Source organism: Drosophila suzukii, chromosome 3, assembly GCF_043229965.1.
Source record: "Drosophila suzukii chromosome 3, CBGP_Dsuzu_IsoJpt1.0, whole genome shotgun sequence".
NCBI lineage: Eukaryota > Metazoa > Arthropoda > Insecta > Diptera > Drosophilidae > Drosophila > Drosophila suzukii.
In genome coordinates, this window is record NC_092082.1 from 88,575,762 (window position 1) to 88,598,986 (window position 23,225).

The window sequence follows — 23,225 nt, forward strand, 5'->3', positions numbered from 1 at the left end:
TTCAGTGAAACCAGGGCTTCGATACTAGTGTATTTAACTAATAAAAACTTTTTGATTATGGGATCCATTTTATTTATTTAACATTATTTTCCCCAAGCCAGTGTCTTTATTAGTTTTTATGTCTAGATTTATTAAGAAATCATAATCGGTAAGTAAAATTATTTTTATAACAAATATTGTAGCTCTCGATCGAATTGGAAATGGTGCTCGATACGAAGAAATAATTACATCCCTCGCATTTGTGAATGCTTGGCGCCAATTGCATTTCATTTTAAGTGTACAGCTCCTCCTCCATGATGGTATCATCATAGTCAAAATCCTCGAAAGGCTGCTCGTCAACAAGTTCTTCATGGTTCTCGTACTGATCTTCGACAATATCCTCCAGAAGTACGTCGATTTCCGCCTGACTTTCCTCCATTTCTACCTGACCCTCTTCCATATATCCAGGCATCTCCTCGGGGTCGCCGTCTGAGTGGAAATCCTCCTTGGGACCTTCTACCAGCATGTTCTCCCGCTTGCGATGGTACTTCGTGGTATAGTGTCGCTGCAGAAACGAATTCTCCTTGAACTCCTTGTTGCAGGTGACGCAGCTGCAAAATAATTCCATATACAAATGTCTATTATGGATAAATCTTAAAGTAATCTTACAAGTAAACATCCGGCTGGTCGCTTTTGTGCCCCTCCTCATGCTTGGCACAACCTTTTTCGCTGTTGAAACGTTTACCGCAGATCTTGCAGGCATGGACCAGCTGGTCTGCGTGAACTTGCCTGTGAAAGGGTACATATTTAGATGGGTCTAGTTACTCCTGGTGACTTAAACACTTACCGCTCATGCCGACAGCGGGTGGGACTGTTGGCGAATCCCATGCCGCAGAACTTGCAGACGTAGGGTCTCTCGCCCTTGTGATGAACTCGAATGTGCAGCCGGAGCAGTGGCATGGTGTAAAACTTGCGACCACAGTCGTCGCACGAAAACTTCTCCGCGAAGTGCCGCAGCTTGTGGTCCTTCATGTTGCTGTGATCGTTGAAAGACCAGCCGCACTGGTCGCACACATAGCGCTTGATCGAACGATCGACCTTGGGCTTTGGTCGCCGCTTTCTGACCCTGCGACCTGGGTCCCGCTTGGGAGGCGGTGGACTGTCGTGTTTCTTGATCTCTGACACCCGGAGACGTTTGACCATGACACGTGGAGATTGACTGTTGGGCAACTTATGTTCCTCCTGCCTTAATCTCTTGGCCGGTGGCAACTTAATAACTGGTTTCAAGTCCACCAAGAACTCCTTATCTTCATCCAGAAACTCCTTATCGTCGTCCTCGTCGCTTGTATCCTCCTGAACTTCCTGTTTGAACAGTGGATCGCCATTTAATCGCTGTTCCTCCACGTTTCCCTTTGGAACTCTTGAGAAGGAGGATGAGGAGGGGGATGAGTGGGTGGTGCTCCCCTGGTGCAGCACCTCGTGCGTCTTTAGGCATCGCTGCCGGAAGGCTATGGCCTGGCTGAGGTCCAGCAGACAGCATGAGCATATGTGCTGAGGCAGCAGCTTCTCCAAAACAATCTGCAAAAATGCTGAGATGGTGAATAATAATTCGAGACTCCAAGGCGAAGCGACGCCACCTCCAATCCCGTAATTTGCTCGATAGCCGTTCGAATGCGGTGGTTGCGCTTTTCGAAAATGTTCTTTGGATGCGGCGTGAAGATCCGCTCACCGCAGATCCGACACTCAGTGGCCATGGTAGCAGAAATATATTCTATTTACTAGTTTTTGTTAAAAAAAAAATGCGCCGGTGAAGAGTACAGTGTGACTGTGGAAAAGTCGATCAATTATGGCGTCCCGCTCTTGGAAAAATACTATTTATACCAAAGAATGCCAGGTGGGTGACAACGCTAAGCAGGGACACCAACCTGTTTTTAGTGAGACCTTTGCTTTTCTCTTGTTCTTGTTTAATTGACATTCACTTGCAAACGCATTATCTTAAATATTTGAAAACTTCTATTTGTTTTAATTTATTTTGATTCTCTTTTTGCCGCCTCTATTAACAGTACAAGCTGTGGTTAACTTTGCCAATAAAGACAATTTATTTAGATATCCAAAAGTATTTGCTTATGTACAGTTGGTGGGAAATTACTAATAAAACATTGTGACAAAATGTATAAAATAAAATTCCCTAGTAAGTACTTACTAGTAAATAAGCCAGTTCTGCAGAAAGAAAATAAGGGACCACATATATTATCTGCATTGCCCCTTGTGCACAATGGATTGTTAGTAACTAGAAAGTCTGTCTTAACGTGTAACTATCAAATGTTTTGTTAAATAATCAACACGAAATGCCCTAGAGAAGCGACTCCAGAACGGGAGCAGCCACAAAGCGCCAACTCTCCCGCCATCGCAATTCCTGGAACTCCTGAAGACTGCGCTGAAAGCCGGCCCTTGTCTCCAGGATACTCGGATTCTTTGGAAAATGCTCGAACCAGATCCTCAGCTGCTCGGCCAACTGAACATGGTCGCTAAACACAAAGCCATTCTCGCCATGCTTCACCAACTCGTCCAGGCTGCAAGGAAAGATTGGAGTTAGAAGTTATATTTGGAGGGAAATGACGTTTCTTAAGGTATTATAGAGACCACCCACCACTTGAAATCGTAGGCACAGACTGGCAGGCCGCTGCCGAACATATCGACCACCTTCATGGGCAGGTCCAACCCACTGGTGCTCCAGTGCAGGCACACTCCCAGATCGGCGCTGGCCAGTACAGTGGGATAGTCCTCGATCTCCAGCCAAGGCGTGATTACCGACACCTTTTGCCACTCCAGTTGCTCGATCTCCGCCACATAGTGCTCTTTTTGCGGTCCCTTTCCCGTGATAATGCACAGCAGCGAGGGATAGACCAAAGGCTCGGCCAGCGCCGTCTCCTCGTAGGCCTGCAAGGCCTTCAGGAGTATTCCAAAGTCCTCGTCTGGCGTCCAACTGGTACTCGAAACGAGAACAGCCTGTCGCTGGGGCTTGTATTGCACACTGCCGTTGGCCAGCTTCTGGGTGAGGGCGGTGGCCTCTAGCACATCGGACTGGTCGGTGTCCTTGGCCTGGAACTGGGGATAATCCCTAGACAGCTTCAAGAACAGCTCGTGCTTTTGGGGCAGGTCGATGGGATGGAACTGCGAGGGCGCGCGGTCATAGAGAACTTTAACGGGGCTGAAAGGGGGGTGAACGATTATTTTATATCTTAATTCAATTAAACCAAGGCTTACCTTATTCCCCAGTTCTGCTGCAGATCCTCCTGCATGGCCCGCGTCACACAGAAGTGCGTGTGTGCCTTGGAGCCAAAGTATCGCTCCAGTCGCCTCACCAGCCGGATGAGAGGACTCTGCTCCCCCTTGGACATGCCCAGAGCCAGCACCGTGTAGGTATAGTTGTGCCAATCGATGGCCAGCTTGGTCCTGGTGACGGCGCAATATAGGTAGCAAACAATTAGCGTGGGAATCCCCGGGGGATTCTGGACGAGCAGGAAACTAGGTCGCCCGATGGAAATGAGGGCCATCAGGAGGCTGAGTGTCTGCCAGAAGGCCTTGAAGAGCAGTCGCAGCTTGGGCGTGAGGTTCGTCACCGGAACGGCGGTCAGCTCGTGGATCCGGCAACAGGGATGTTGGGTAAGTTCCTCCAGCGGCCTCGTCTCCAGGTAGCCAATCACGTCCACGTGGTAGTTCTCCTCCAAGAGGCTCTGGGCATGGTACTGCATCCGCGGACTGCGTCCAATGTCGCCCAGCACGATGACGCAGGCATTGCGCTTCTTGGGCGGCGCTTCCGTCATCGCTGGGCAGAAAAAATACGTGGTTTACCTCCGATCTACGGCAATTGCGCGTTTTGTTTGTGGTTCGGTTGAATCCTCCAAAGGAACGGTGGCTTCAGCTGGATAGCTGGAAAATACCATGGATCTGGAAAGATATCAAAATATTAGGGGGACTCCCCAGTTGAGTTAAATGTATTAGCTTGATTTTAATTTTAAAATATGTTAATATTCAAAATGTCCCTCTAAAATGTATTATTTCCCCACTTCTTGAAATGCTGATATCATATTATATTATTTACATTGTGCTTTTCCCAAAAACTGTAATAATACACGAAATTAAACATATTGTATATCAGAAAAAAGTTGTCAGAATACCCTTACTATTAAGGCATGCCAACCTGTTTAATTTTGTCCATATAGCAATATTGGTTGGAGTCCGTGCTAAATTGGAGAGTGGTGCCACATAGAGAATGAATTGGTATGACCTTGCCCGCACCCATCAAATATACCGCCAAAAAAAGTGGTAAGCTGAATTTAGCTAAATCCACCCGCAACCAAACTGGCCACACCATCTCCAACTGAATTTTCAAATGGAGTTCGCTACGTCATTCCCGCGGAAAATTCGGATTCGTTCGGACGTGACGTCGCGGCTCGTGAGTGCGGCGCTTTTCTAACGGGACATCAAGCTCTGTGTTTATCTGCGCGTGTGCGTCAGTGTGTGTGTGCCTGCCCACAAAGCTGTGCTACAATATTCGCATTAACTAATGCCAACAAAATAGAGAAAATATTTATTAAAATACCAAGTGGTGAAGAAAAACAAACGACTAAAAACCAAAAGTCTGACCATTATCAAGGGTTTATTATCAAAGACTTCGAGATACAAATACAATTTTCGCCGGTGAGTAAAATCTGGAAAAGCACTCCAACTGCCGTTATTTTACGCATTTTCGCCGGCAAAACAAGCCGGTTTTCCACCCTCCAGTTGGCGCTTGTCTGGTTTTCAGTGTGTGGGTGGCTTTTCCATCGTGTAAGTGTTTGTGTGGGGTTATTTCGAGCCATCGAATTTCGATGAAGTGGAAATGCAAATTTTCGTATACCGCACACACTACAATTTCCGAGCTTCAGCCGGTTTTGTTTTCCATTTATGCATTTTTATGCGCGTAGTATTTTCTCTAGTGCTATCATGAAATTTGTCACACGACTGTCTGGGATTATGACTGAATGCACAGATGCGGCCAAAATATTAAAAACAAATATCTTGAAATTTAATTAATAATTTTATACATTTTTTTCCGATAAATCAGTCAAGATTTCAGTATATCCTTAAGATCGTTAAACTTCTTTTAAATATGGATATAAATATTTACTTAATTTTTTTAAAATTAAAAAACCAATTAAGCAGCTATGTACTTAAGAACATTTTTGTTCATAACTTTAGAAATTTGCTATAAATTTTAGAACATTTTTTTCATTTATAAAAATTTGTTTATTTATAAAAAAGGTGTTCCTAAGAGTAGATAATTTTTCTAAGTTATAGACATAAATATACATATTTCGGATTGATTTATATGTTTTATTTATATATTTTTTTTTGCCAAACTAAAATCCGTTTGATAGACTGAGAACCGAGATTCTAAAAATGATTTATATCCCTAGAATATGATTTTTTGGACACTCGACATGACAAATTGTATTATTTTGGCCCCCGCTGTGCGAGTGTGTGTGCTACACCTAGTTTATCCCATTAGGCCCGTCTGCAATTTCTGATCCAGACGCGATACGCTCCGCGCAGCGTCCTTTTGCTTCCTGCGTCCTGCGTCCTTCGCAAAAGGCAAATAGCCAACTGCCACCCCCAAAAGTGGGTGGTGAACGGGGGGTGGTTGCACCGCTGCCTGGGTGGTTGGGTGGTTTTCCCTGGGTGGGTAAATGGGTGGTCTTCTTCGGTGGGTTTGCTATTGCTATTGCTGTTGCCGAGTTTCCAACTCCCATCTCATGGGGTTGGCCCGCAAGTTTCCACTCTTGATTTTTGATTTCTGTGCGGCTTTTTATTGCGCTGCAGAAGTTTTTGCGCTGCCGTCGCCCTTTTGCGCTCTTTTCCATTCTCTTTCCTTATGGCAGCATTTGGCATAGAAATCTTATCCTCGGTCTAGACATGAAATCAAAAAGGACATTTTTCCTATATTCGTTCATGCGGTGAAATTTTACAAACATTAATTTTATGATTTTTATGATAATACACATTCGAGTTCATGAAATTCCATCCATAACCAGAAATAAATATTACGCTGAAATATGGGAAATATAAAATTTCACATAGTTGATTTGACTATGTTTTTTAATGTCCTTGAAATTAAATTAATATAATTTGCTTTACATATGTAGGTATATGGAATTTACATTTATCATACATTATTTAATTTTTCCAAAGTTTTTAAATGTATCTATGTATGTATCTCAATCTATTAAATATTCCTTTTCAAATATTTGTCAAGATTAAAGAAGAAAAATATTGTATTCAAAGTCTTCTTTGGAATAAAGAATAAAATCAAGATTTTCTTTATACGTCTTGGCATTTATAAATTATAATTTCTTATTCGTTGCATTATTAATACAGTATTCTCGTATAAACTTGCCTCACGTTTCTTTTTATGCATGTTTGCTGTCTGCGACATTTTCCCCTTTGCTTTAGCAGGATTAACATTAATTTCATGTTGAATTTATGTCAACGAAATTTGTTTCGCCAAAAAAGAAGGAAAGAAACTAAAATCGTATCTGGAAAATTGTTCTTTTGCAGCTACACCGGCAGACATATCAAAGAAGGGATTATTTTGGACTGAAAAATTCACTTTAAGGGCGCTCAAGAGCAAAAACCCGTGACAGGTAAGCTTTTGCAGCCGGTGCGTGTGTGCATTTTGGGTGGATTGAGGGGGTTTAAGGGGGCTGAGGGGCCAGAGGTGGGTGGTGTGGTTTTATGGATGGCTAGGTGAGTCGGGGATCCGAGGCAGTCAACCTGAATAGTCGATTATCGCTGCATCTAATTTGTATGCCAAAGTCGTCGGGCTGTATGGCCCGCATGCAGACCGCTCCAAAGGCAGGCGCGAGCTATTTGAATAATTCGCATCATGGACTCTCGGATGCCTGGGATATATAGTCTCCAAATGGGGCAGAGATATTCCAAGGGAGGTATGCCAAGTGGGGGGAAAGTCGGGAAAGTCAGGGCATCTGAAGAGACGGCGCCATATGCATGTATGCAGGCAGGCAGCTGCACGAGCTTGTAAAATGCCAGTACATAATGCCAAATATCCTAAACAAACTTCCGCTTCGCAGACGAGACGTGGCTATAATTAAAAGCGGTGCGAGCGAGAGACCATTATATGCCCTCGGGTAGTGGAAAAGAGCCGGCGATATCGGGGCAAGTGCTACGCATCCAGGCCCCTTTTTCTATTTTCGATGGTTCCTCACTCGTCTGATTTACAACCCAGCACTGAGACACACCATAATGCTAAATAAGGAAACATGAGATTTAGATTGATAGATATACCTGCCTTAAGAAATACCTCTCGTCGGTAATTTAATAATTATGGAAAAGGTATCAAATTTTAAAAAGGGTCTGAAAAAGGTATACCTTGAAATCTAGTTATACTCTTAACTTAAAATAGATCATTTCTTAGGATAGCAATCTGCTTTTCTTAAATAATTACTATTGAGTCGATTAACAAAAATGTTAAGCAAACCAAACGTTTTTTAGTTATTGCAATTATTGTAATGATATGTAGGGATTTTAATTTTTAATATTTCCGGCTCACAGATAATAATGGTAAACTCTTAAATATAAGACAAAAGATACAATTATATTAAAAAATTGAAAAAATGGTTCTTAACAAGTATACTTTGACAAAATAACCTTAAAACTTTATTAAAAATTAAAAAACATGTGTTTGTAAGATGTATTTTCATATTAAATCTGCATCTGATTTTTCTCAGTGCCTCGCGCGATCTCTTGCAGGGCAGCGATCGACATCAAGTGCCTTTGACATTTTCCAAATAACAATCGACAAATGTTCGCTCGAGGCAAACAGGGAAAATAGCTGCGGAAGTGCTTGGTGCCCTCTCGTAATCTCTTTTTCTCTAATTCTCGCGCTGCACTTCAATTTGTGAAGTGCTTTCTCCATGACAGTTGTTGCTGGAAGAGAAGGTGGGGTTTTGGCTGTAGGGGAGTACCAGGGTAATTGAGTTCACTCGCCACACGTGACAAACATGTGGAACAACTTGGCGAGAGATGTGTGGACTACGGGCTATCAAAGGGCAAATTACGCGGACCAATTCAGGTAGCAAAAGACAAAGAGAAAGATGAAAGATAGCCAGAACACTCTCTTCGGGTCAATGACTAGAGTGATTCTCTGTCTTTAGCAATTCTTCTAACGAAGAAAATGGCACATTTAGAGCGATTCTCTGTCTTTAGCAATTCTTCTTGAAGAGATAATGACACATTAGCATTTAAGTGCCTGAACGGAAATACAGTTAAAAGTTTTGCAAAAGTGGTATTATTCTACTTAGTAGACATACCTAAATTCCAAGATATGAAGCCCCATTTTTATATAACCCATTATGACCCCATCTTGAAAATATTTTTCAATGTCCAGATACTTATCTCAAAAGAACATCTCAGTAGGGAACTGCTATCTGAAAGATTCAATTTCCGACTGGTCCTTTGCAAGGTGCTTGAAATTCCGTTAAAATGCCGGAGATGCAAGTTGCCAGCGGGTCATTTGTGTGGACGCTTTTATCCCCGCACATGGACACACGAATGACTGCCTGACTGAATGAGTGACTGACTGACTGGCAGCTTGAATGACTGACTGACTGACCGAATAAATGACGGACTGACTGACGGGCATGCAACAATTGCGGCAACAACAAATATCTCGGCGGAGAAAGGCGAGAGAAGGGGAGGCGATCAACTTTTTCCTTTCCAGATTCTCTGCCTTCCAAATTTATGCAGTCCAAGTCCACCTTTTAAGTGGGGGAGGTCACGGGTTGGGTTGGGTTGGGATGGCATGGGATCCGATGGGTTGGAGGAAATGTGTACCGGGTGATTGCCCTGGGCAGCGACAACTGAAAAGTGTTATTAAGTTGAGTTGTTCTTCTTGTTGTTACGCTGCTATTACGGTGGCTCTTTTGTTGTAACTCTCTTTTGTAACCACAGTGAAATGTCTGTAAGTTGAACTAGTTGCGGGAAAGAAATGTATAATACTATGTTGGATCTAAGTCTTTCAGGTAAAAATGTTAATAAAAGGTGTTTGAAAATACAATCATTTTAATATTTGAATTGTAGTCTCTAAATAATGTCTGCATTCTATTTTTGTACAGTAGTTGTATTTCTTGAGATAGACATCGGGATCATATGTAAAATCATTTTTTTTTATTGATACTTGATGGGTTAAATAGGTAAGATTGGTAACTAATATTAACCTTAATCCAGTTATGGTTTTGTTCCAAAAACTTGAACCAATCAGGGTTATTGGAAACCAAATGTTTTAATAGGTCCTACCTCTCGTTTAAAGTTATGTATAGTATTTTGTGGTTATTGATGGTCTATTTACTTATACATTTTTATAAAAAAAAAGTATCATAAAACCAGATTAAATATACCTATATTGGAGAAATAAAATCCTAACTAAGGCAATCCATTTATATATGATCATTTGGATGATAATTAAAACGTATTAGCGTTAAAAATTTAGAAAGTCATGAATAGTTAAAGATTTTTCTCCAGTACACAATAATTATTTGTGTTTTTAGGAGCTTAGAATTCAGAAAGCCAAAAAGTCCGGCCAAGTGAAGAACTTGTAATCAACCGGTGAAAACTTTTCGTTGGTGGAGCTTGACTGTATGTTTGTGTTGTCACTGCTCTTTCCCATTGTTAGCACTTGCTTTTGGCTTTGCTTGTTGCCTTTGGGCCATATTTTGCACCTTTTACGTTTATTGTGACATTATGCTTTGAATAATGGACGACACAGAAACAACAGCGACAGGGCAAACACTTTTTAGAAGTCGAAATCGGATGGTTGGAGGGGAAGATGGACTGTGTTGGGCGAGTGCCTGCCACTTTGCTTGTGTATTTTGCATCCTTTTTACATTATGTTTTGATTAAAAACTGAGCCACAGCTTCACCGCAGCAGCTGGAAGTATAAAAAACCTACAAAAAAATTGGTAAATAAAAAACAACTGAATACACCGAGAGAAGAAAAATCACGAGAAGTGCAAACAAAGGGCCCGAGAGCAAGGCAAAGGCAAACAAAACATAACAAAGTGCGGTGTGTACAAAGTCCGGTCAAGGAAAGGGGGCGTGGCAGTCGGTGGGCGGTGGGCGGGTAAATAGCCGCCACTGCGGCGGTCAATTTCAGTACATCGGAGCGAAAAAAACATAAAAAATGCTGCGGCCAAGTGAAAAATGCTGATTAAAATGACCAAGACCAACAGCCAGCTTGTGGCTCTCGGAAATTTATTAAAAAGGAAATCCATAGCAAGAGATGACATAACATAAAAAACATAATAATCTACCATTTCACTTTAAATATCCAACATAGCTGCTGTGCAAATAACTCAAATGTCATTTTCAAATATCTCGATTACAGCTTCAGTGGCTCTTTTGTGTGAATTTAATTAAAATGTTCTCCCTAGCATGACTTAGTGGGAAAATGAAAGTAGAATTGAGTGGAAAATATATAACCAGTTATATAATTAGCGTAGATTTTTAGTTTCGAGAGAATATCTTTATATGTATAGATAGATTTTTGGAAAACTTACAAATCTTATGGCAACTTAAAATAGTTATTAAAGCTAACCATTATTTTTCCACTTTAATTTTCCTTGTTATTTGTTCTTTTTATAGAGGTTAAACATCAAATAAGCATGCCTTCAGGCAATTTGTTCGAGCATGTTTGTTTTTAATGTCGACCGTGTTGAATCGAATTTTAATGAGACTTTCGTGTTGGCCATGTTAAACATAATTTCTTTTGTTGGCCTCGGAGTTTTCATTTTTCACTTGATGCTTTGGAAACCAATTAAAAATATCCCTCGAAAAAAAAGCGAAGGGAACACCATGTTACATGTGCCAGGACACGGGACTCGGGATATGCATAGGATACACAGGATACAGGACACGCTTCCCTCGGCTGAGCCGGTGGCTTGTCACACCTCCCAAAAAACCAAAAAAAAAAGGGAAAATGAGGGAAAAAAACAAAACACAAACTGGCAAAAGAGCAGCGAAACCCGACTCCTCTGCAGTTGGTAAACTCCGTTGCCACAGAGTGAGTGAGTCATTATGGTGGCAACAGGGGGTTTCTGTGGCCAGGATTTGGATGGGGTACCCACGGGGGGAGGGGATGAGGGGAGGGGGCAAAGGGTTTGACGTTGGCGCCTGTCAGCTTGTTGCAAATGAGGTTGGCCCATCTTCCCAGAAGGATGTGTTAGTGCGTGTGTTTTCGGGGCAGCTGCATTGTCGGGCAATTAAGCGCTGTCCCTGCCGCAAACTAAGCTGGCGGCACTGGAAAAAATACCCGATTAGGAATCGAAATGCACTTCAAGTATTTCGGGTTTTGAGAGAAATTCAAATCGCCCATTTTTACCATAAAAGTGTAGTATGCTATGGGTAATATTATTGTCTTTAGAAAGTACCTTAACTTTGGTTAGTATCTAAGATAAAATTTTTTTATATTTAATGTATTATTTATTTATTATTGTTCTTAATCAAAATTTACCAGAAATACTATGACATTTTAAAAATGTAAACTTTAATCCTGGCTCTAAAGATCATAAATATGAGTAAAATATCTAAACGAAATGAACAAAAAATCCCAAACAAAAAAATTTAAACAAACCATTTACTTCTCACGTAATAAAGTGTTTTAAATCGTTCTTTTTTTACTCAAATTAAATCTATTTTTAGTGAATTATAAGCCCATTATAGATTTTCCAAATATTTGTTTATGAATGCATGTTAGTGTTGAATTTTTCACTTGTGCAAAATACGCAAAATGATTTTGCTGCGCCAAACAACTTTATTAGATCAACTTGTTTAAATTAACAAAATAAATGGGCAAATATTTTTCATTTAATCAGAGGAGAGAGGAGGACAGGGCCAAGACTGTGATGGGTCTATTTCATTCCCCCAACCTCTTCCTTACCAACCTTTCTCCTTACCATCTTCAATTTGGGTTCATTGTCGTTGTTTCTCGTGGCTTGTAATCAAACAAATGACTGCGCCCAGGTGTTGCCACAGGCGGTGCCACACCCACCCAATAACCACCCACCCACGCAGGAGCCACTCCTCCCCCACCCCCCCTTTAAAAAGTCAACCTTATTCCTTTCAATTTGGAGGTAAAAAGTCCTCCTTCCCCCTAACAATTTGGAGGTATCCCCAGTGCTCTTAAAGCTTCTTTCATTGCCTGTCAGTCTTTTGGGCTTTTGGCTTCATTTCGCTGTTAACGTGCGTTCGCCTTCATTATTGGCTTTTGGCAGGCTCTTCTTCTCGGTTGCCCCTCGTAAACCCCCATATGTCCCTTCTTCTTCCAAATTTCCCAGTCGTCTTCCTCTTAACTTTTAATGATGCGCAATTTGTCGTTAATTTTTTGGGCATTTTGTTTTATGTTATATTTTTGCTTCTCATCGTTTTGCAGCTGAGTCTTGTCTCTATCACTTCCTGGTTTTTGGCTTCTACAGAGAGAAAAATATATGAAGGATATGGGTTTTATATTTCAAGGTTCTATTCTTTAGAAATTAACTTAAAAATACTTGTAGTGAGTGCCAATTTTGTATGTGGCTACATCCCTATTTTAGGATAATAAAAAACCATTTCTTATAGATAATACCCAATCTGTTTTATTACTGTGCATATACCCATTCCACTTCCGATTCGTCTTTGTTTTCTCTGCTTTGACTTTGGGTAATTTTTGTTTTATGTGTTTGGGTCGTGCAAAACTTTCTTCGTCGTCATCATCATTTCATTAATGGCATTTTTAGTTGTTACTCTCCATTTGCTATTCCCCATTCATGTTGTTCTTGCTGCTATTGTTGATCTATGTCCTTTTTGGGGGCTATTAAAAACTGATTATGTGCTCCAATGGGATTGCGACTGCAAAGATAGCAAATAGCGGAAGCTCTAACATTTTCCATTAGATTTTCCCCAGCATTCTCAACCGGTTTCCGTCCATTGTGTTCATTAAGTTAAGCGCTCGTTGAAACTAAATGGCGCTTAAAGGATTCCAAAAACGGGGTAAAAGAAGGAAAATCACAGGGGAGGAAGAGAAAGTGGAGAAAGGGGGGGCTCGCATTACCAGCCACGTGGCAAACCCTTTTACGACTTCATTTTCATTAGCGGAGACCGTGCAAAGTGCAAAATCCAGGCAAAAATCGTACTGCACCTAGTATCCCAATCCCCCTCTTTTGGGGTGGCTGAAACTACTGCCGAACCCAAAAATAAAGCAGCCCAGAACAGAACTAACCAAACCGAACCGGAATGAGCACCAGATCCAGAACCAGAACCGCCAACCAAAACAAATGCCCCGCGGCATTGTGGCAACTGTGCATCTGTTCATCTGCTCGTCTGCTCATCCACCGCTGCAACTTCTGCCGCCGGAAGTGCTGCACTTCATCAATGGGGCAAACGGGTGGATTTTTGGGGGCAACTACCTAAAGGGATAAGCAAAAGTGCCTGGGAAACGAATACATAATCAGGCGTTCTCTATGCATTTTTGTTCATCTTTTGTTCATCTGTTATCAGGTGTCTTTGTAACATGAATCAATTATAAATTAAGTTAAACCTCAATAAAACCTCTTTACACATATCTATAGAAAAGTAGGTATAATAATTACTTAAAAATTAAAGTTGTATTGCATATTTAAAGTGTTTTATTTCAACATTTATTCCAGGCTTTAGTTATGCTATAATAATTGCATTACAATCTGATTGATATATATTCAGATTATTTTACTTATAATTTAATAGGCAATTTTATATCTCATCTTCAATGGTTTTATGACTAAAAAGAATTTTTATATTTTCAAAGAACTTAAATTATTTCAATTTGGCTGAAAGTTTAATACCAGTACCTATAATTAAGCAGTGTTTAAATTACATCTACAATTTGCATTCTACTTGAGGGTTTTCTATTCGCCATACTCTGTTCTCTATAGAGAGGGTGTTAAAAAGTTTATTTGGCGGGTCAGGAATTTCATTCAATACGGTTAAATACGTAATTAGTCATTAATACCTATTTAATTGGGTCAATAATACACTTTTATATTGAACTTGTACATACATATGTCTAATCAGTTGGATATCAATTAATGTGCCTTTTCTTTTTTCTAGGTAATAATCTTTTAACGATGGATTTGACAGCTAATCTTTTAATATAAGCCGTGAGTAGCTTACTTAATTTTTGTATTTTTAATGGGTTTTTCTACCGACCTGGTGCTGTTTTAATTATCAGAAAATTAAATATCCTATTTTGGATAGAAATGGAGAAACAATAACTCTATATAATACAGGGTTTTATAATCTTTTTATGAGTAATATCAATTCAAAAGTAAATACCTAAATATGGCGGAAATGTTCAATTTTTATATTCTATCAGAATTACTAAATCAATATAATAAAACATTTAAAGAAACCTATACAATTCTTCAGTAAAGCCAGAATAATACACTTTAAAAAAGCTTCATAATAAGGTTCATGATCCTAATAAATCCCAAAGAGAGTATCTCCAATTCGAAACCCCTCCTTTTTTGGTTTCAATGGGGAACCGTTCTAACTGTGTGTTCCCTTTTCATACCTTCCATATAAGTAATATGTAATTGTGTTTGGTTTGCTCGAAGGGAGATGCACACATTCAGTGGTGAAAAAAGAGAGAGAGACGGGGCTATAGAAAGAGAAAGAGATGGGGGATTGTGGGGCTCTGCCGGCTTTGTCACAATGTTTTTTCCGCTTTTCCCCGCTGCCGTTTTGCATTGTTTTCCATCTGGTGGTGTGTGCGACAGTGTTTAAATGGTATAAAATGCTAATCGCATTTGCCCCACACGGCGTTGATTTATGCCAGTGTGTGTGTGTGTATCTGTGTGCGCAAGGATTTCTGCCTGCCATGTGTGTAGGTGTAAAGGATTAAATGGAATTTGGCTGCCAAGGCTTAAAATTTCATGTTAATTGTAACCGAATTCAAAATTAATTAATTAGTCATAAATCAGGTGTGTGTGCGCGCCAAAAAAATAATAATAATCCAAAGGAGCGAGAAAAACCAACGCACACATTTCACAGCAAATGCAGAATAAAACCTACAAACAAACAAAACTCATTTGCATATGCAAGTTAACTTCATTTGCATGAAATGCGACGCTGCTTAAACTCAAAAAAGAAAAGAAAAAGGAAAACAGGACCAAAACAGTAGGGAAATGAGGAGGAAAAGGAAGGAAAGTGCTTGCACTTGGTTGACTTGGAGGACCAGGAAAAGCAACAGCAGTGGGGACTTAAAAATATTCACACGTACCAGCCAAGTAGCTAAATAGTAAATAGACCTACACAAGAATACAGTGCGTGACAAAATCCTAAGGAAAAAGTCCAAGGAAGAAGAAGTCCTATAGAATTTAGATTAATTTGAAATAATAGTTAACAAACATATTCTCTGGATTATTGTTTCTCATTGCAATATCCTTGAAACTAAGCACGAAAAATATTCAAGCTCTTTTAATGGTATATATTCTGAAATCTATTAAAATAAAATAAATCAGAAAAAACTAAATGAAATGAATTTTATAGAAGCAGAAAGTGTAAATTTTACAATACATGAATATAAATCGCCTATTTAACTTGCTTTCAGAGTTATATAATGATTTTTTCATGACTGCTGCTGTGCATTTTGTATTTAATTAAACAAAAAATATAGATAAAACCCGAGTTGGTTGGCTAACTGACCTAAATGTGAAATTCCGATAAGAAATTACTAATGCCACTAATGTGAAATTGGACTACGATTGATTAATGCTTGTTCTTTTTTTTACTAAACCATAGGGCTCAGGCACTACTATATCCATCAGCAAACTAACCATTATGATCATGTGTGTAGGTATTTAGCAAACCAAATTTAATTAGGTAATTTGATCCGTTTGCGTTCATTAGGCTTTGAATTCCAAAACGCACTGTATTTGTGCATCCTGTGCGCTGTGGTACACCAAGTACATAATGTGGGTAAATGGAATACACACAAGGAGGTCCCAAAGAGGAAGGACGAGGTTTCTACAGAGGATTGGATGGGAAAAGTTCAGGATGAGGACGCAAAGGAAGCTGCCTGCGTTCCCATAATGAAGCATCACGAACTTTTGTATTATAAGTTATTAAATTTCTGCGGCTGCCACAGCCCTTGGAGTTGTAGTTTCCGAAATGCACTGAAAGAAATAGAGGTACTCTCAGGACTTTTCCTGCTCCCTTAATTTTGTTTAATTATTCGCTACGGGCTGGAGTCAAAGACCTGCGTTCGTTTCGACCTCTTCATTATTATTCTTTCCGCCCCAAATTCATTTTCATTTGTGCAGCTCGTAAGTTTTCCCCATCGCCACATGGCATTCTGAAGTCATTTTTCCTCGGATTTCCACCAACCCTGCCTCTCTCCTTTCAACTTAATCCTTGTTAGCTTTCGGCGAGAGCTGGTTTTCCTTCGTCTGTCGCGCATTTTATGCAAATTACTTGCTTAAAGCTTAAAGAATAAAAAATAAATGGCAAGTGCAGATTGGTCCTGGCAGAAAGCCAGTCACGTCACATGTGGCTGGGAAAACCAGAGGAAAATATGCCATGCCGGCTTTGGACTTATCGACTGGTTAACTTTGAACCTGGCCGAAGAAGATCCTTTTTTTTTCTTAAATGCGAGTTGCGTGACTTCTGTGCCTTTTTATTTTCGCCTGGCTCATCAAGGATGTCATCATCTTCAGAGCCCTCATCATCATCATCATCATCATTCGCCTTCCTGTTGACAGTTGAGCATTATAAATGCCAACGAATTGCTACCTCCGACTTTTCCTTTATCTTTATGAATGCTCTTAACTTTTCCTCAGGAGTCGGAGGTATATACACTCACCCACTTTATTAAATGGAGCATAATTTATGTGCGGAATTTCGTTTTATTGCCCGCAAAAAGAGACTCATGATATGCATATCAGAAGATGCCTCGTTGAAAAGTACATTTTTTTTAGGGGGAGAAGTTGTGCAGCCAGCAAGTGCTAATTGAAAGCTAATTAGGGTCCACCCTAGAAGGGGGAACCCCTTGTAATCCACACCCAACAACTTAATTCCCTTACTTCGCCTATATGTGGGTCACCCACATTTTAGTATCTAAACCAATTCAATCAAACTTGATCCAAAAAAACCACCCCGAAAACAACCCTTTGGGTCAACATTTTCAACTCCACAATCCACAATCAAGTTCAAGGCATGCATGTAATAACCAACTCAATTACAGCCCCCTGGCAATTTGCTATCGATTTAATAATTGCCTGATAAAAGAGTAAAAATACATGGTAATCGATAAAAACCATTAGCCATAAACAACCGATTGAGGGAGTGGGTGTTCTGCGTGGTACAGGAAACTACTAAAGCCATCAGCAAGAAATCAAAAATCGATTAAGCCCCTGATGAATTTCCCTTTCTCCTCTGCGGTTGGCAAAAAAGTTTTAATTACGCGCAAATAACAAAAAATAAGGAGAAATGCACAAATAAAACGTGTATCGCTGTTAATATGGCAGAAGTTCTTGAAATGTTCATCGCAAATTGCCATTTAAAATGCAATCACATTAACCCCAGACATCCTTTGATCAATTGAGCCAATTGCGGAATGCTTAATTGCTGGTGCTTAATGTGCTTTTTTCGCCATTTTTGTTTCTCTTACTTTTTTTTAATTGGTTGAGTCTGGTGCTGGAAAAAATGTATATTTAAGGACAATGTTAATTAATTTCTATAAAACAAGGCTAATTAATTTCATAAAAAAAGTTAAAGTTTGATTAAGTTTAATGAGTTATATTGTTTCCTTTGATCCTATCATATTTTATTTTCTTGTTTTTACTTGATCTTCATCCCAATCTTGTTGCTTAGTGTAAGCATAACCGCCAAAAATAAAGGAAACACGTTTCATCTTCCTGTTTTGGGGCTGCATCTGAAATCTAACAGCTGCCTTTAAACGCAGATGAAACCTCCGACTGCCTGGATGACTGACCATTAATTTGAACAAAGCTAATGCCGAAAATTATATGGCCAACGGTATCCGCCAAAAGTATTTGGGTTACCCTCGAAAACGAGCAAAAAAATAAAAAAAAGAATGAGAAACGGGTTTACTAGCGACTTGTTCGCGAAATAAGTTCCGCTCCTTGGGCCCCAAAAAATCGGCGAAAGACCAACAACAACAGATGTCGGCGATCGCGATCGAGTTACCTGAGATCGGGGGCCGTTTCGCTGTCCCCTACCTTCCTATATGCTGTCTCCTTTGATTTGAGCTGTGGCAGGTGCAAAAATCCAAGTCTCATCAGGGCTTTAGGGTCTCTGTTTCTGGGCACTGAAAGAAATTATGGGTTATCAATTACGAATACTTGATATTTTGTAACAGAAAGAGTCATTATATATTATTATCATGTATGTTTAATGTTTAATTTCTTGTTGATAGAAAGATCTTACAAAAATATCAATTACTATTAAAAGATTTATACTATTATATATTTGTTTATAATAGAGAACTGTATAATAATGATGTTCCAAAAAATATTATTTTATATTGAATAGAGTCTTATAAAATAATAACTAAATATTTTCCATGATTATTAATTTTTTAATAATAAAAATTCTTAAAAATATAAATAATATCTTGTAAACAATAATGCATAATCAATTAAATTATCGATCAAAAAGTGATTATACTCGAACATGATTATGGGTCTAGTAATATTATCTGGTAAGATAATGCATATATTAAGAGATTCGTTTTGAAAAATATATTTTTTCAGTGTAGGTATATCTTTTCCTTTCCCTGGCTTTGTGTCCGTTGCCTTAACTGATTTCCTTTGCGCTGGCACACCTGCTGTCCTGTCCTTGTTTGCGATCTCCCCTTATACCATATATATATCTATATACGTATATATACTCCCTAGCTGACTCACTCAGGTAGCCTGACGTGATCCTTTGTGGCCATAATGGCCTTTTCGCAATTTGTTTGCTTTGGTTGTTGGGCTCTGCGTTAATCGAAAGTGCTTAAGTCTGTATCCTGCGCAGGACTCTCGAAGATTACGATCTGCGGCTTACAGGGGACGGGTCTGGAACGGCCTCTCATCATTGTCCGTGTCAAAATAATTGCCATAAATTATTCCACTACCTGCTACTGTCTGGAAATAACCTCGAATCACTTGAACAAAAACTAAAGTCCTTGTGAATGTGTTAATTTCTTTGACTGCCTTTGTGGAGTACATTTCTGTTGGGCGTCAATTGAATTAATTTCTTTTGTTTGGCCCATTGAAACTTTGACCTTTTCCCTATCGGTACACTGGGAGACATTATGGCTCAATTTTATTTAAATATAAATTGTATTTGGATATACTTTTATGCTCCCTTAAATTTCGCCTAGCCATTTTCCCATTTTCCATTTCAAACGCTCAGCTCTTATCAACGTTTGATGAAGTGATTCCCACTTCAGTTTCACTTGACCAAATAAAATTTCCTTCATTAAAATGAATGAACACCGAAAACTAAACTTCAAATTGCTCAGCCTCAAGGGGAAGGTCCTGAACTGAAGAGGCAAAATGGAGGCTTGGCCCATCTTTGAGTACATCTCCACCGAGTTCATCTCGCATTTTGCCGTTGTCGTTCGGATTTACGAAAATTACTGCTGTGTACAACGGGGGTAGAGTACTTCAACTTGAACTGTCGCGCAGTTGGTATATATTTTCGGAACAGACTTTCTCCACCCACCGCCCATCGCCACCTTTCTCCTTTCTTTCTCCACTCCCCAAGTCCCAACTGCATTTGCCAGTGTTATTCCAACGCCACTCGCCGTCGCATTGTTTGACAGTTCTGTCTCTATCCCTCCACAATTTCCCTTCTATCCAACTCCCCCGAAACTTTAGTTTCCGACTGTATGTACACACAGAAATTGGTGAGGGAAACAAACCGAAACCAAACTAAATCAAAAATCGATAGGAATAACAGGCGAGAGAATATCAAGGGAATCGTACTTTGGAGGCATTTTGCTAAAATGTATTGTGTAGTTGAGAAAGCAGGTTTAAAAGCATTTAAAATAGGCACCAATAAAGGCCTTGCACACAGAAAACAGTGTTGCAAAGTACTTGATATTCAAAGATTGAATAATGTTAAATTGATAGTGAAAATTGCAATTTTTCGGTTTCTTTCCCTATCCCTAAAAATTAAAAGGTCTTCCCTGGATCGAGTATCACTACTTATAATATATGTTATCAGTTATAAAAGAGCTATAAAAACCATATTAATTTTGAATTTTAATTTCCCTTTGTTTAAATGACAGAATCATGTAGTATAGTATAGTATTCAGCATTTTGAAAAGCATTGATCATCGTTGCGATGTGTCGAAACTTTTAAGAGCTACTTTTAGCGTCGAGCTGGGACTGTCCCGTCATTTTGCCAATAAATAGAATGCCTGACAGTGCAGCAGAGTTTTCCCATGCCCATCCGGCTGTCCGCTTTTTTATTTCAGGATGTGGGATGTGAGCTCCGGCTGCTGTCTTTCGCTCATTTGTGTTTGACAGACGGTGAGAAGTACGTGTTTAGCCGGGGTCCTTGGAGAAAAGCGGGGTACTGAACGCCTGTCAAGGTAGCGACGTTTGAAAATCTGTCTTGATAACCGCATTGAAACTGCCTACTAACGCTCCTCCTCCTCGGGCGGCTTATATACATACATCCCCCTATCAATTGAGGAAATATCACTTCAAGTGGCCAGGCTATAAAACACAAAAACCCCTCCAAAAAGTGGGGGCCCAAAGTGGAGCCCAGTGTGCCACTTGAATCGCCTCGAGTGCAAATGAGAAAAGACGGGCGAGTGGCCGGAGATCCTGGGGTCGTCCTAGTTGGAGTGTCCTGTGTCCTCTGCTGTCCCTGGATATTTATCATTTTGCACTCTTGGCTCGAGTGACAAACGAGTGGAAAGCCAAAGACACATGCAGAGAGCTGGCAAGAGAAAATATTGAAAAATGATTCGAAAATGGCCTCCGGTTTTTGGTCTCCGATTTTCGGGTTTCTGGTGTCTGATAATGTCGGATGTCAGTCTCTAGTTAAGTCAAATACAAATTGTCCTGTGCTCGATTTAAGTGGTGACCAAATACAAAGAAAATCTACTGCTGTTGGAAAAAATTGTATGTCATATTTCATAGTACTGATAAAGTGAGTAATGGTAATATAATTCTCACAAAAACATGTACCTAAAAGAACATATTTCTTTTAAAATTTTAAGACAATGCGGTTGTACTAATTTAATAGACCACAAAAAGAGCACAATTTATATTTCATAAGGTTTCCCTTTACCTTAACGACAGGAGTCCTTAGTTTTTCTTTGATTGTTTTAATGGGAAATTTAATTACTTTCCGGTATGTTATCATTTTCTATTGACTTGACCCCATTGCAGGTGGTATTATTATCTCAAGAAATGTCTATATATAAAGTACTGTTTGTAATTGTATAGGTATGGGAGTGGGCATATGCTATCTATGTGTGTCAGTTAGTGAACTTTTGTGTTTTTCCGCCTCTCACCGCATTTCAAGCTGTGTGATATTTACTTTCTTGCCCCACTCCTGGTATTTTGTGACTCTGTTTAATGACGAAGTTGGGGGGCCGCTGGCCTTATCTCTGCTAACTTTGCCACCTAGCGGTCGGTTGTTCCTGATTCTCCCCACTCTCGAGAGTTCTCCAATTCTCCCCCATCTCCTCTGAATTCTCTAATTCAGATTGCCCGAGTGGCCGGGCTGGAAGTTGCCTAAAACATTTTTGTGATTCTGTCCGTCGGTTTTTTCCGACCCGCTACCCGCACGTAAGTTTTTCAAATTTCCACTCTGGTCTAGATCCTGTGGCTCCTTGAATTCCTCCCTTCGAGTCCTGCCCACATTGCCTTAGATTTCTGCTTAATTTATGTTTCTATGCCGAGACCGTTGGTCTGTTTATCTGTCTCTTTTTTCCGCTTTTCTTCTTACTCCCTCTAACTAGTTCTGTCTTCTGTGCTCCATATTTAGCTTTTTGCATACCCTGCTTTAAGTTGCGGTACTTCAGATATAGCCATGTTGGAGATAAGTAGCTTTAATATACAACAAGTTTTGATTTAAGTTAAATAATTATTTATATCATTTTTAGGAACTACTTACTTGAGTTTAAGGACTGGTATTGATGAAGAATATACATATGATCTTAGGACTTGCATATAAAACTAAGCCTTAAAATATTTTCATCGCTAAGTTCCCGCAAGTTAAGGGGTGTTTTAAGTTCCTTACAATGATGCTGCCCTTTTAGGGCTTGTTGTATTCACGACTTTGCTGGCTTTAAGGCTCATTTACCAGGTGTTCAGCTTCCTTTTACACCTGTCCTCCTCCTCCTGCATAAAAAAAAGTCCTGCTGAATGCTTCCCTTTTAGCCTGCCTTCATTTTCACGTCCTGAATCTCCATTTACTCGCTGTTGGGGCTTTAAGTTTCGGCTGCATGATAAAGTTGGCCAGATTGCGTCACATCTTAATGAGCAAATGCAGCGGGTTCGGGTCCAAAGTTGCAGGACATACACATAAATGGGGACGGAGCTACTTACACACTTCCGCGACCAGTGCGGCGGCCATGATTAATCTCAACACTTTCCGACCCATTAATTTCACTCGTCTCGGGGGGGGCTGGACTCCATTCGGTGTGGTAATGGATAGGATGGTATGGGATTCTGTGGATTCTGAAGGGTCTGTGGGGTCTGCGAGTTGTCATGCGAGTGCTTCAATTCGCATTACTTCACACTCCCTTTGCAGCTGCCCTTTTTCTGAGTCGAGAGTTGGGGTTCCCCTTGCGTAACCCCAGTTTTCATTTGTATCTACCTGTGGGGACTTCACCTTTCCCCCAAATGTGTGGCAGCGACTCGATGTCCAGCCCCTTTTTGCCACAAGGATACAGTTGATGATGATGGGCAGATGACGAGGAGGTGTAAAGGTAACAAAATAGCAGATTGAAAGTGCCCCGGCGCATTATAAACATTTGCTGTGTAACTGGAAATTGCAATTTGTTTGGCCGGAAAATTGGGTGGTTGTTGTCGCATGTATGAGGAATGCGTGTCATAAAATAGCTAAAATATTGCCCCAGGCTGAAACTGACATTAGATGGGGCGGGGAGGGGTGTTCTGGGGAGTATTGATAGGGGGAGTAGGACA

General features: G+C 40.1%; 3 protein-coding genes across 5 annotated transcripts in view; 1 reads left to right on the forward strand and 2 right to left on the reverse strand.

The window, feature by feature from the left end:
* Nucleotides 1-105: 105 nt before the first annotated feature.
* Odj (Oddjob) lies at nt 106-1,817 on the reverse strand. Its single transcript, XM_017071039.4, has 4 exons — nt 1,617-1,817; nt 827-1,557; nt 649-768; nt 106-590 (listed from the first exon to the last, which is right to left on the reverse strand). The coding sequence occupies exons 1-4, from the start codon at nt 1,731-1,733 to the stop codon at nt 272-274; spliced, it is 1,287 nt and encodes a 428-aa protein (XP_016926528.4). The 5' UTR covers nt 1,734-1,817; the 3' UTR covers nt 106-271.
* Nucleotides 1,818-2,054: 237 nt separating this feature from the next.
* On the reverse strand, nt 2,055-3,913 carry Alg1 (ALG1, chitobiosyldiphosphodolichol beta-mannosyltransferase). The gene is made up of 3 exons (XM_065866122.2): nt 3,247-3,913; nt 2,630-3,190; nt 2,055-2,552 (listed from the first exon to the last, which is right to left on the reverse strand). The coding sequence occupies exons 1-3, from the start codon at nt 3,804-3,806 to the stop codon at nt 2,333-2,335; spliced, it is 1,341 nt and encodes a 446-aa protein (XP_065722194.2). The 5' UTR covers nt 3,807-3,913; the 3' UTR covers nt 2,055-2,332.
* A 2,638-nt stretch (nt 3,914-6,551) lies between these two features.
* The window catches only part of tinc (transmembrane protein tincar), a 62,762-nt gene continuing 46,088 nt past the window's right edge, over nt 6,552-23,225 (forward strand). Inside the window, exons 1-2 of one of the 3 annotated variants that reach the window (XM_070995843.1) lie at nt 6,583-6,665; nt 14,158-14,207. The gene's annotated coding sequence lies outside the window, so the exon portion shown is untranslated. Of the gene's footprint in view, nt 6,666-14,157; nt 14,208-23,225 lie in introns of all 3 variants that reach the window. The other 2 variants (XM_065866733.2, XM_065866730.2) reach the window with 2 other exon arrangements.

What these genes read in the sequence shown, in the direction of transcription:
- Odj (XM_017071039.4), bottom strand. Translation starts at nt 1,733, where the DNA reads ATGGCCACTGAGTGTCGGATCTGCGGTGAGCGGATCTTCACGCCGCAT. An exon ending in ACCCGCTGTCGGCATGAGCG is followed by an intron (nt 769 to 826) that starts GTAAGTGTTTAA and finishes ACCCTTTCACAG; the next exon opens with GCAAGTTCACGCAGACCAGC. An exon ending in GACCAGCCGGATGTTTACTT is followed by an intron (nt 591 to 648) that starts GTAAGATTACTT and finishes ATTATTTTGCAG; the next exon opens with CTGCGTCACCTGCAACAAGG.
- Alg1 (XM_065866122.2), bottom strand. Translation starts at nt 3,806, where the DNA reads ATGACGGAAGCGCCGCCCAAGAAGCGCAATGCCTGCGTCATCGTGCTG. An exon ending in CAGCAGAACTGGGGAATAAG is followed by an intron (nt 3,191 to 3,246) that starts GTAAGCCTTGGT and finishes CCCCCCTTTCAG; the next exon opens with CCCCGTTAAAGTTCTCTATG. An exon ending in TGTGCCTACGATTTCAAGTG is followed by an intron (nt 2,553 to 2,629) that starts GTGGGTGGTCTC and finishes CTTTCCTTGCAG; the next exon opens with CCTGGACGAGTTGGTGAAGC.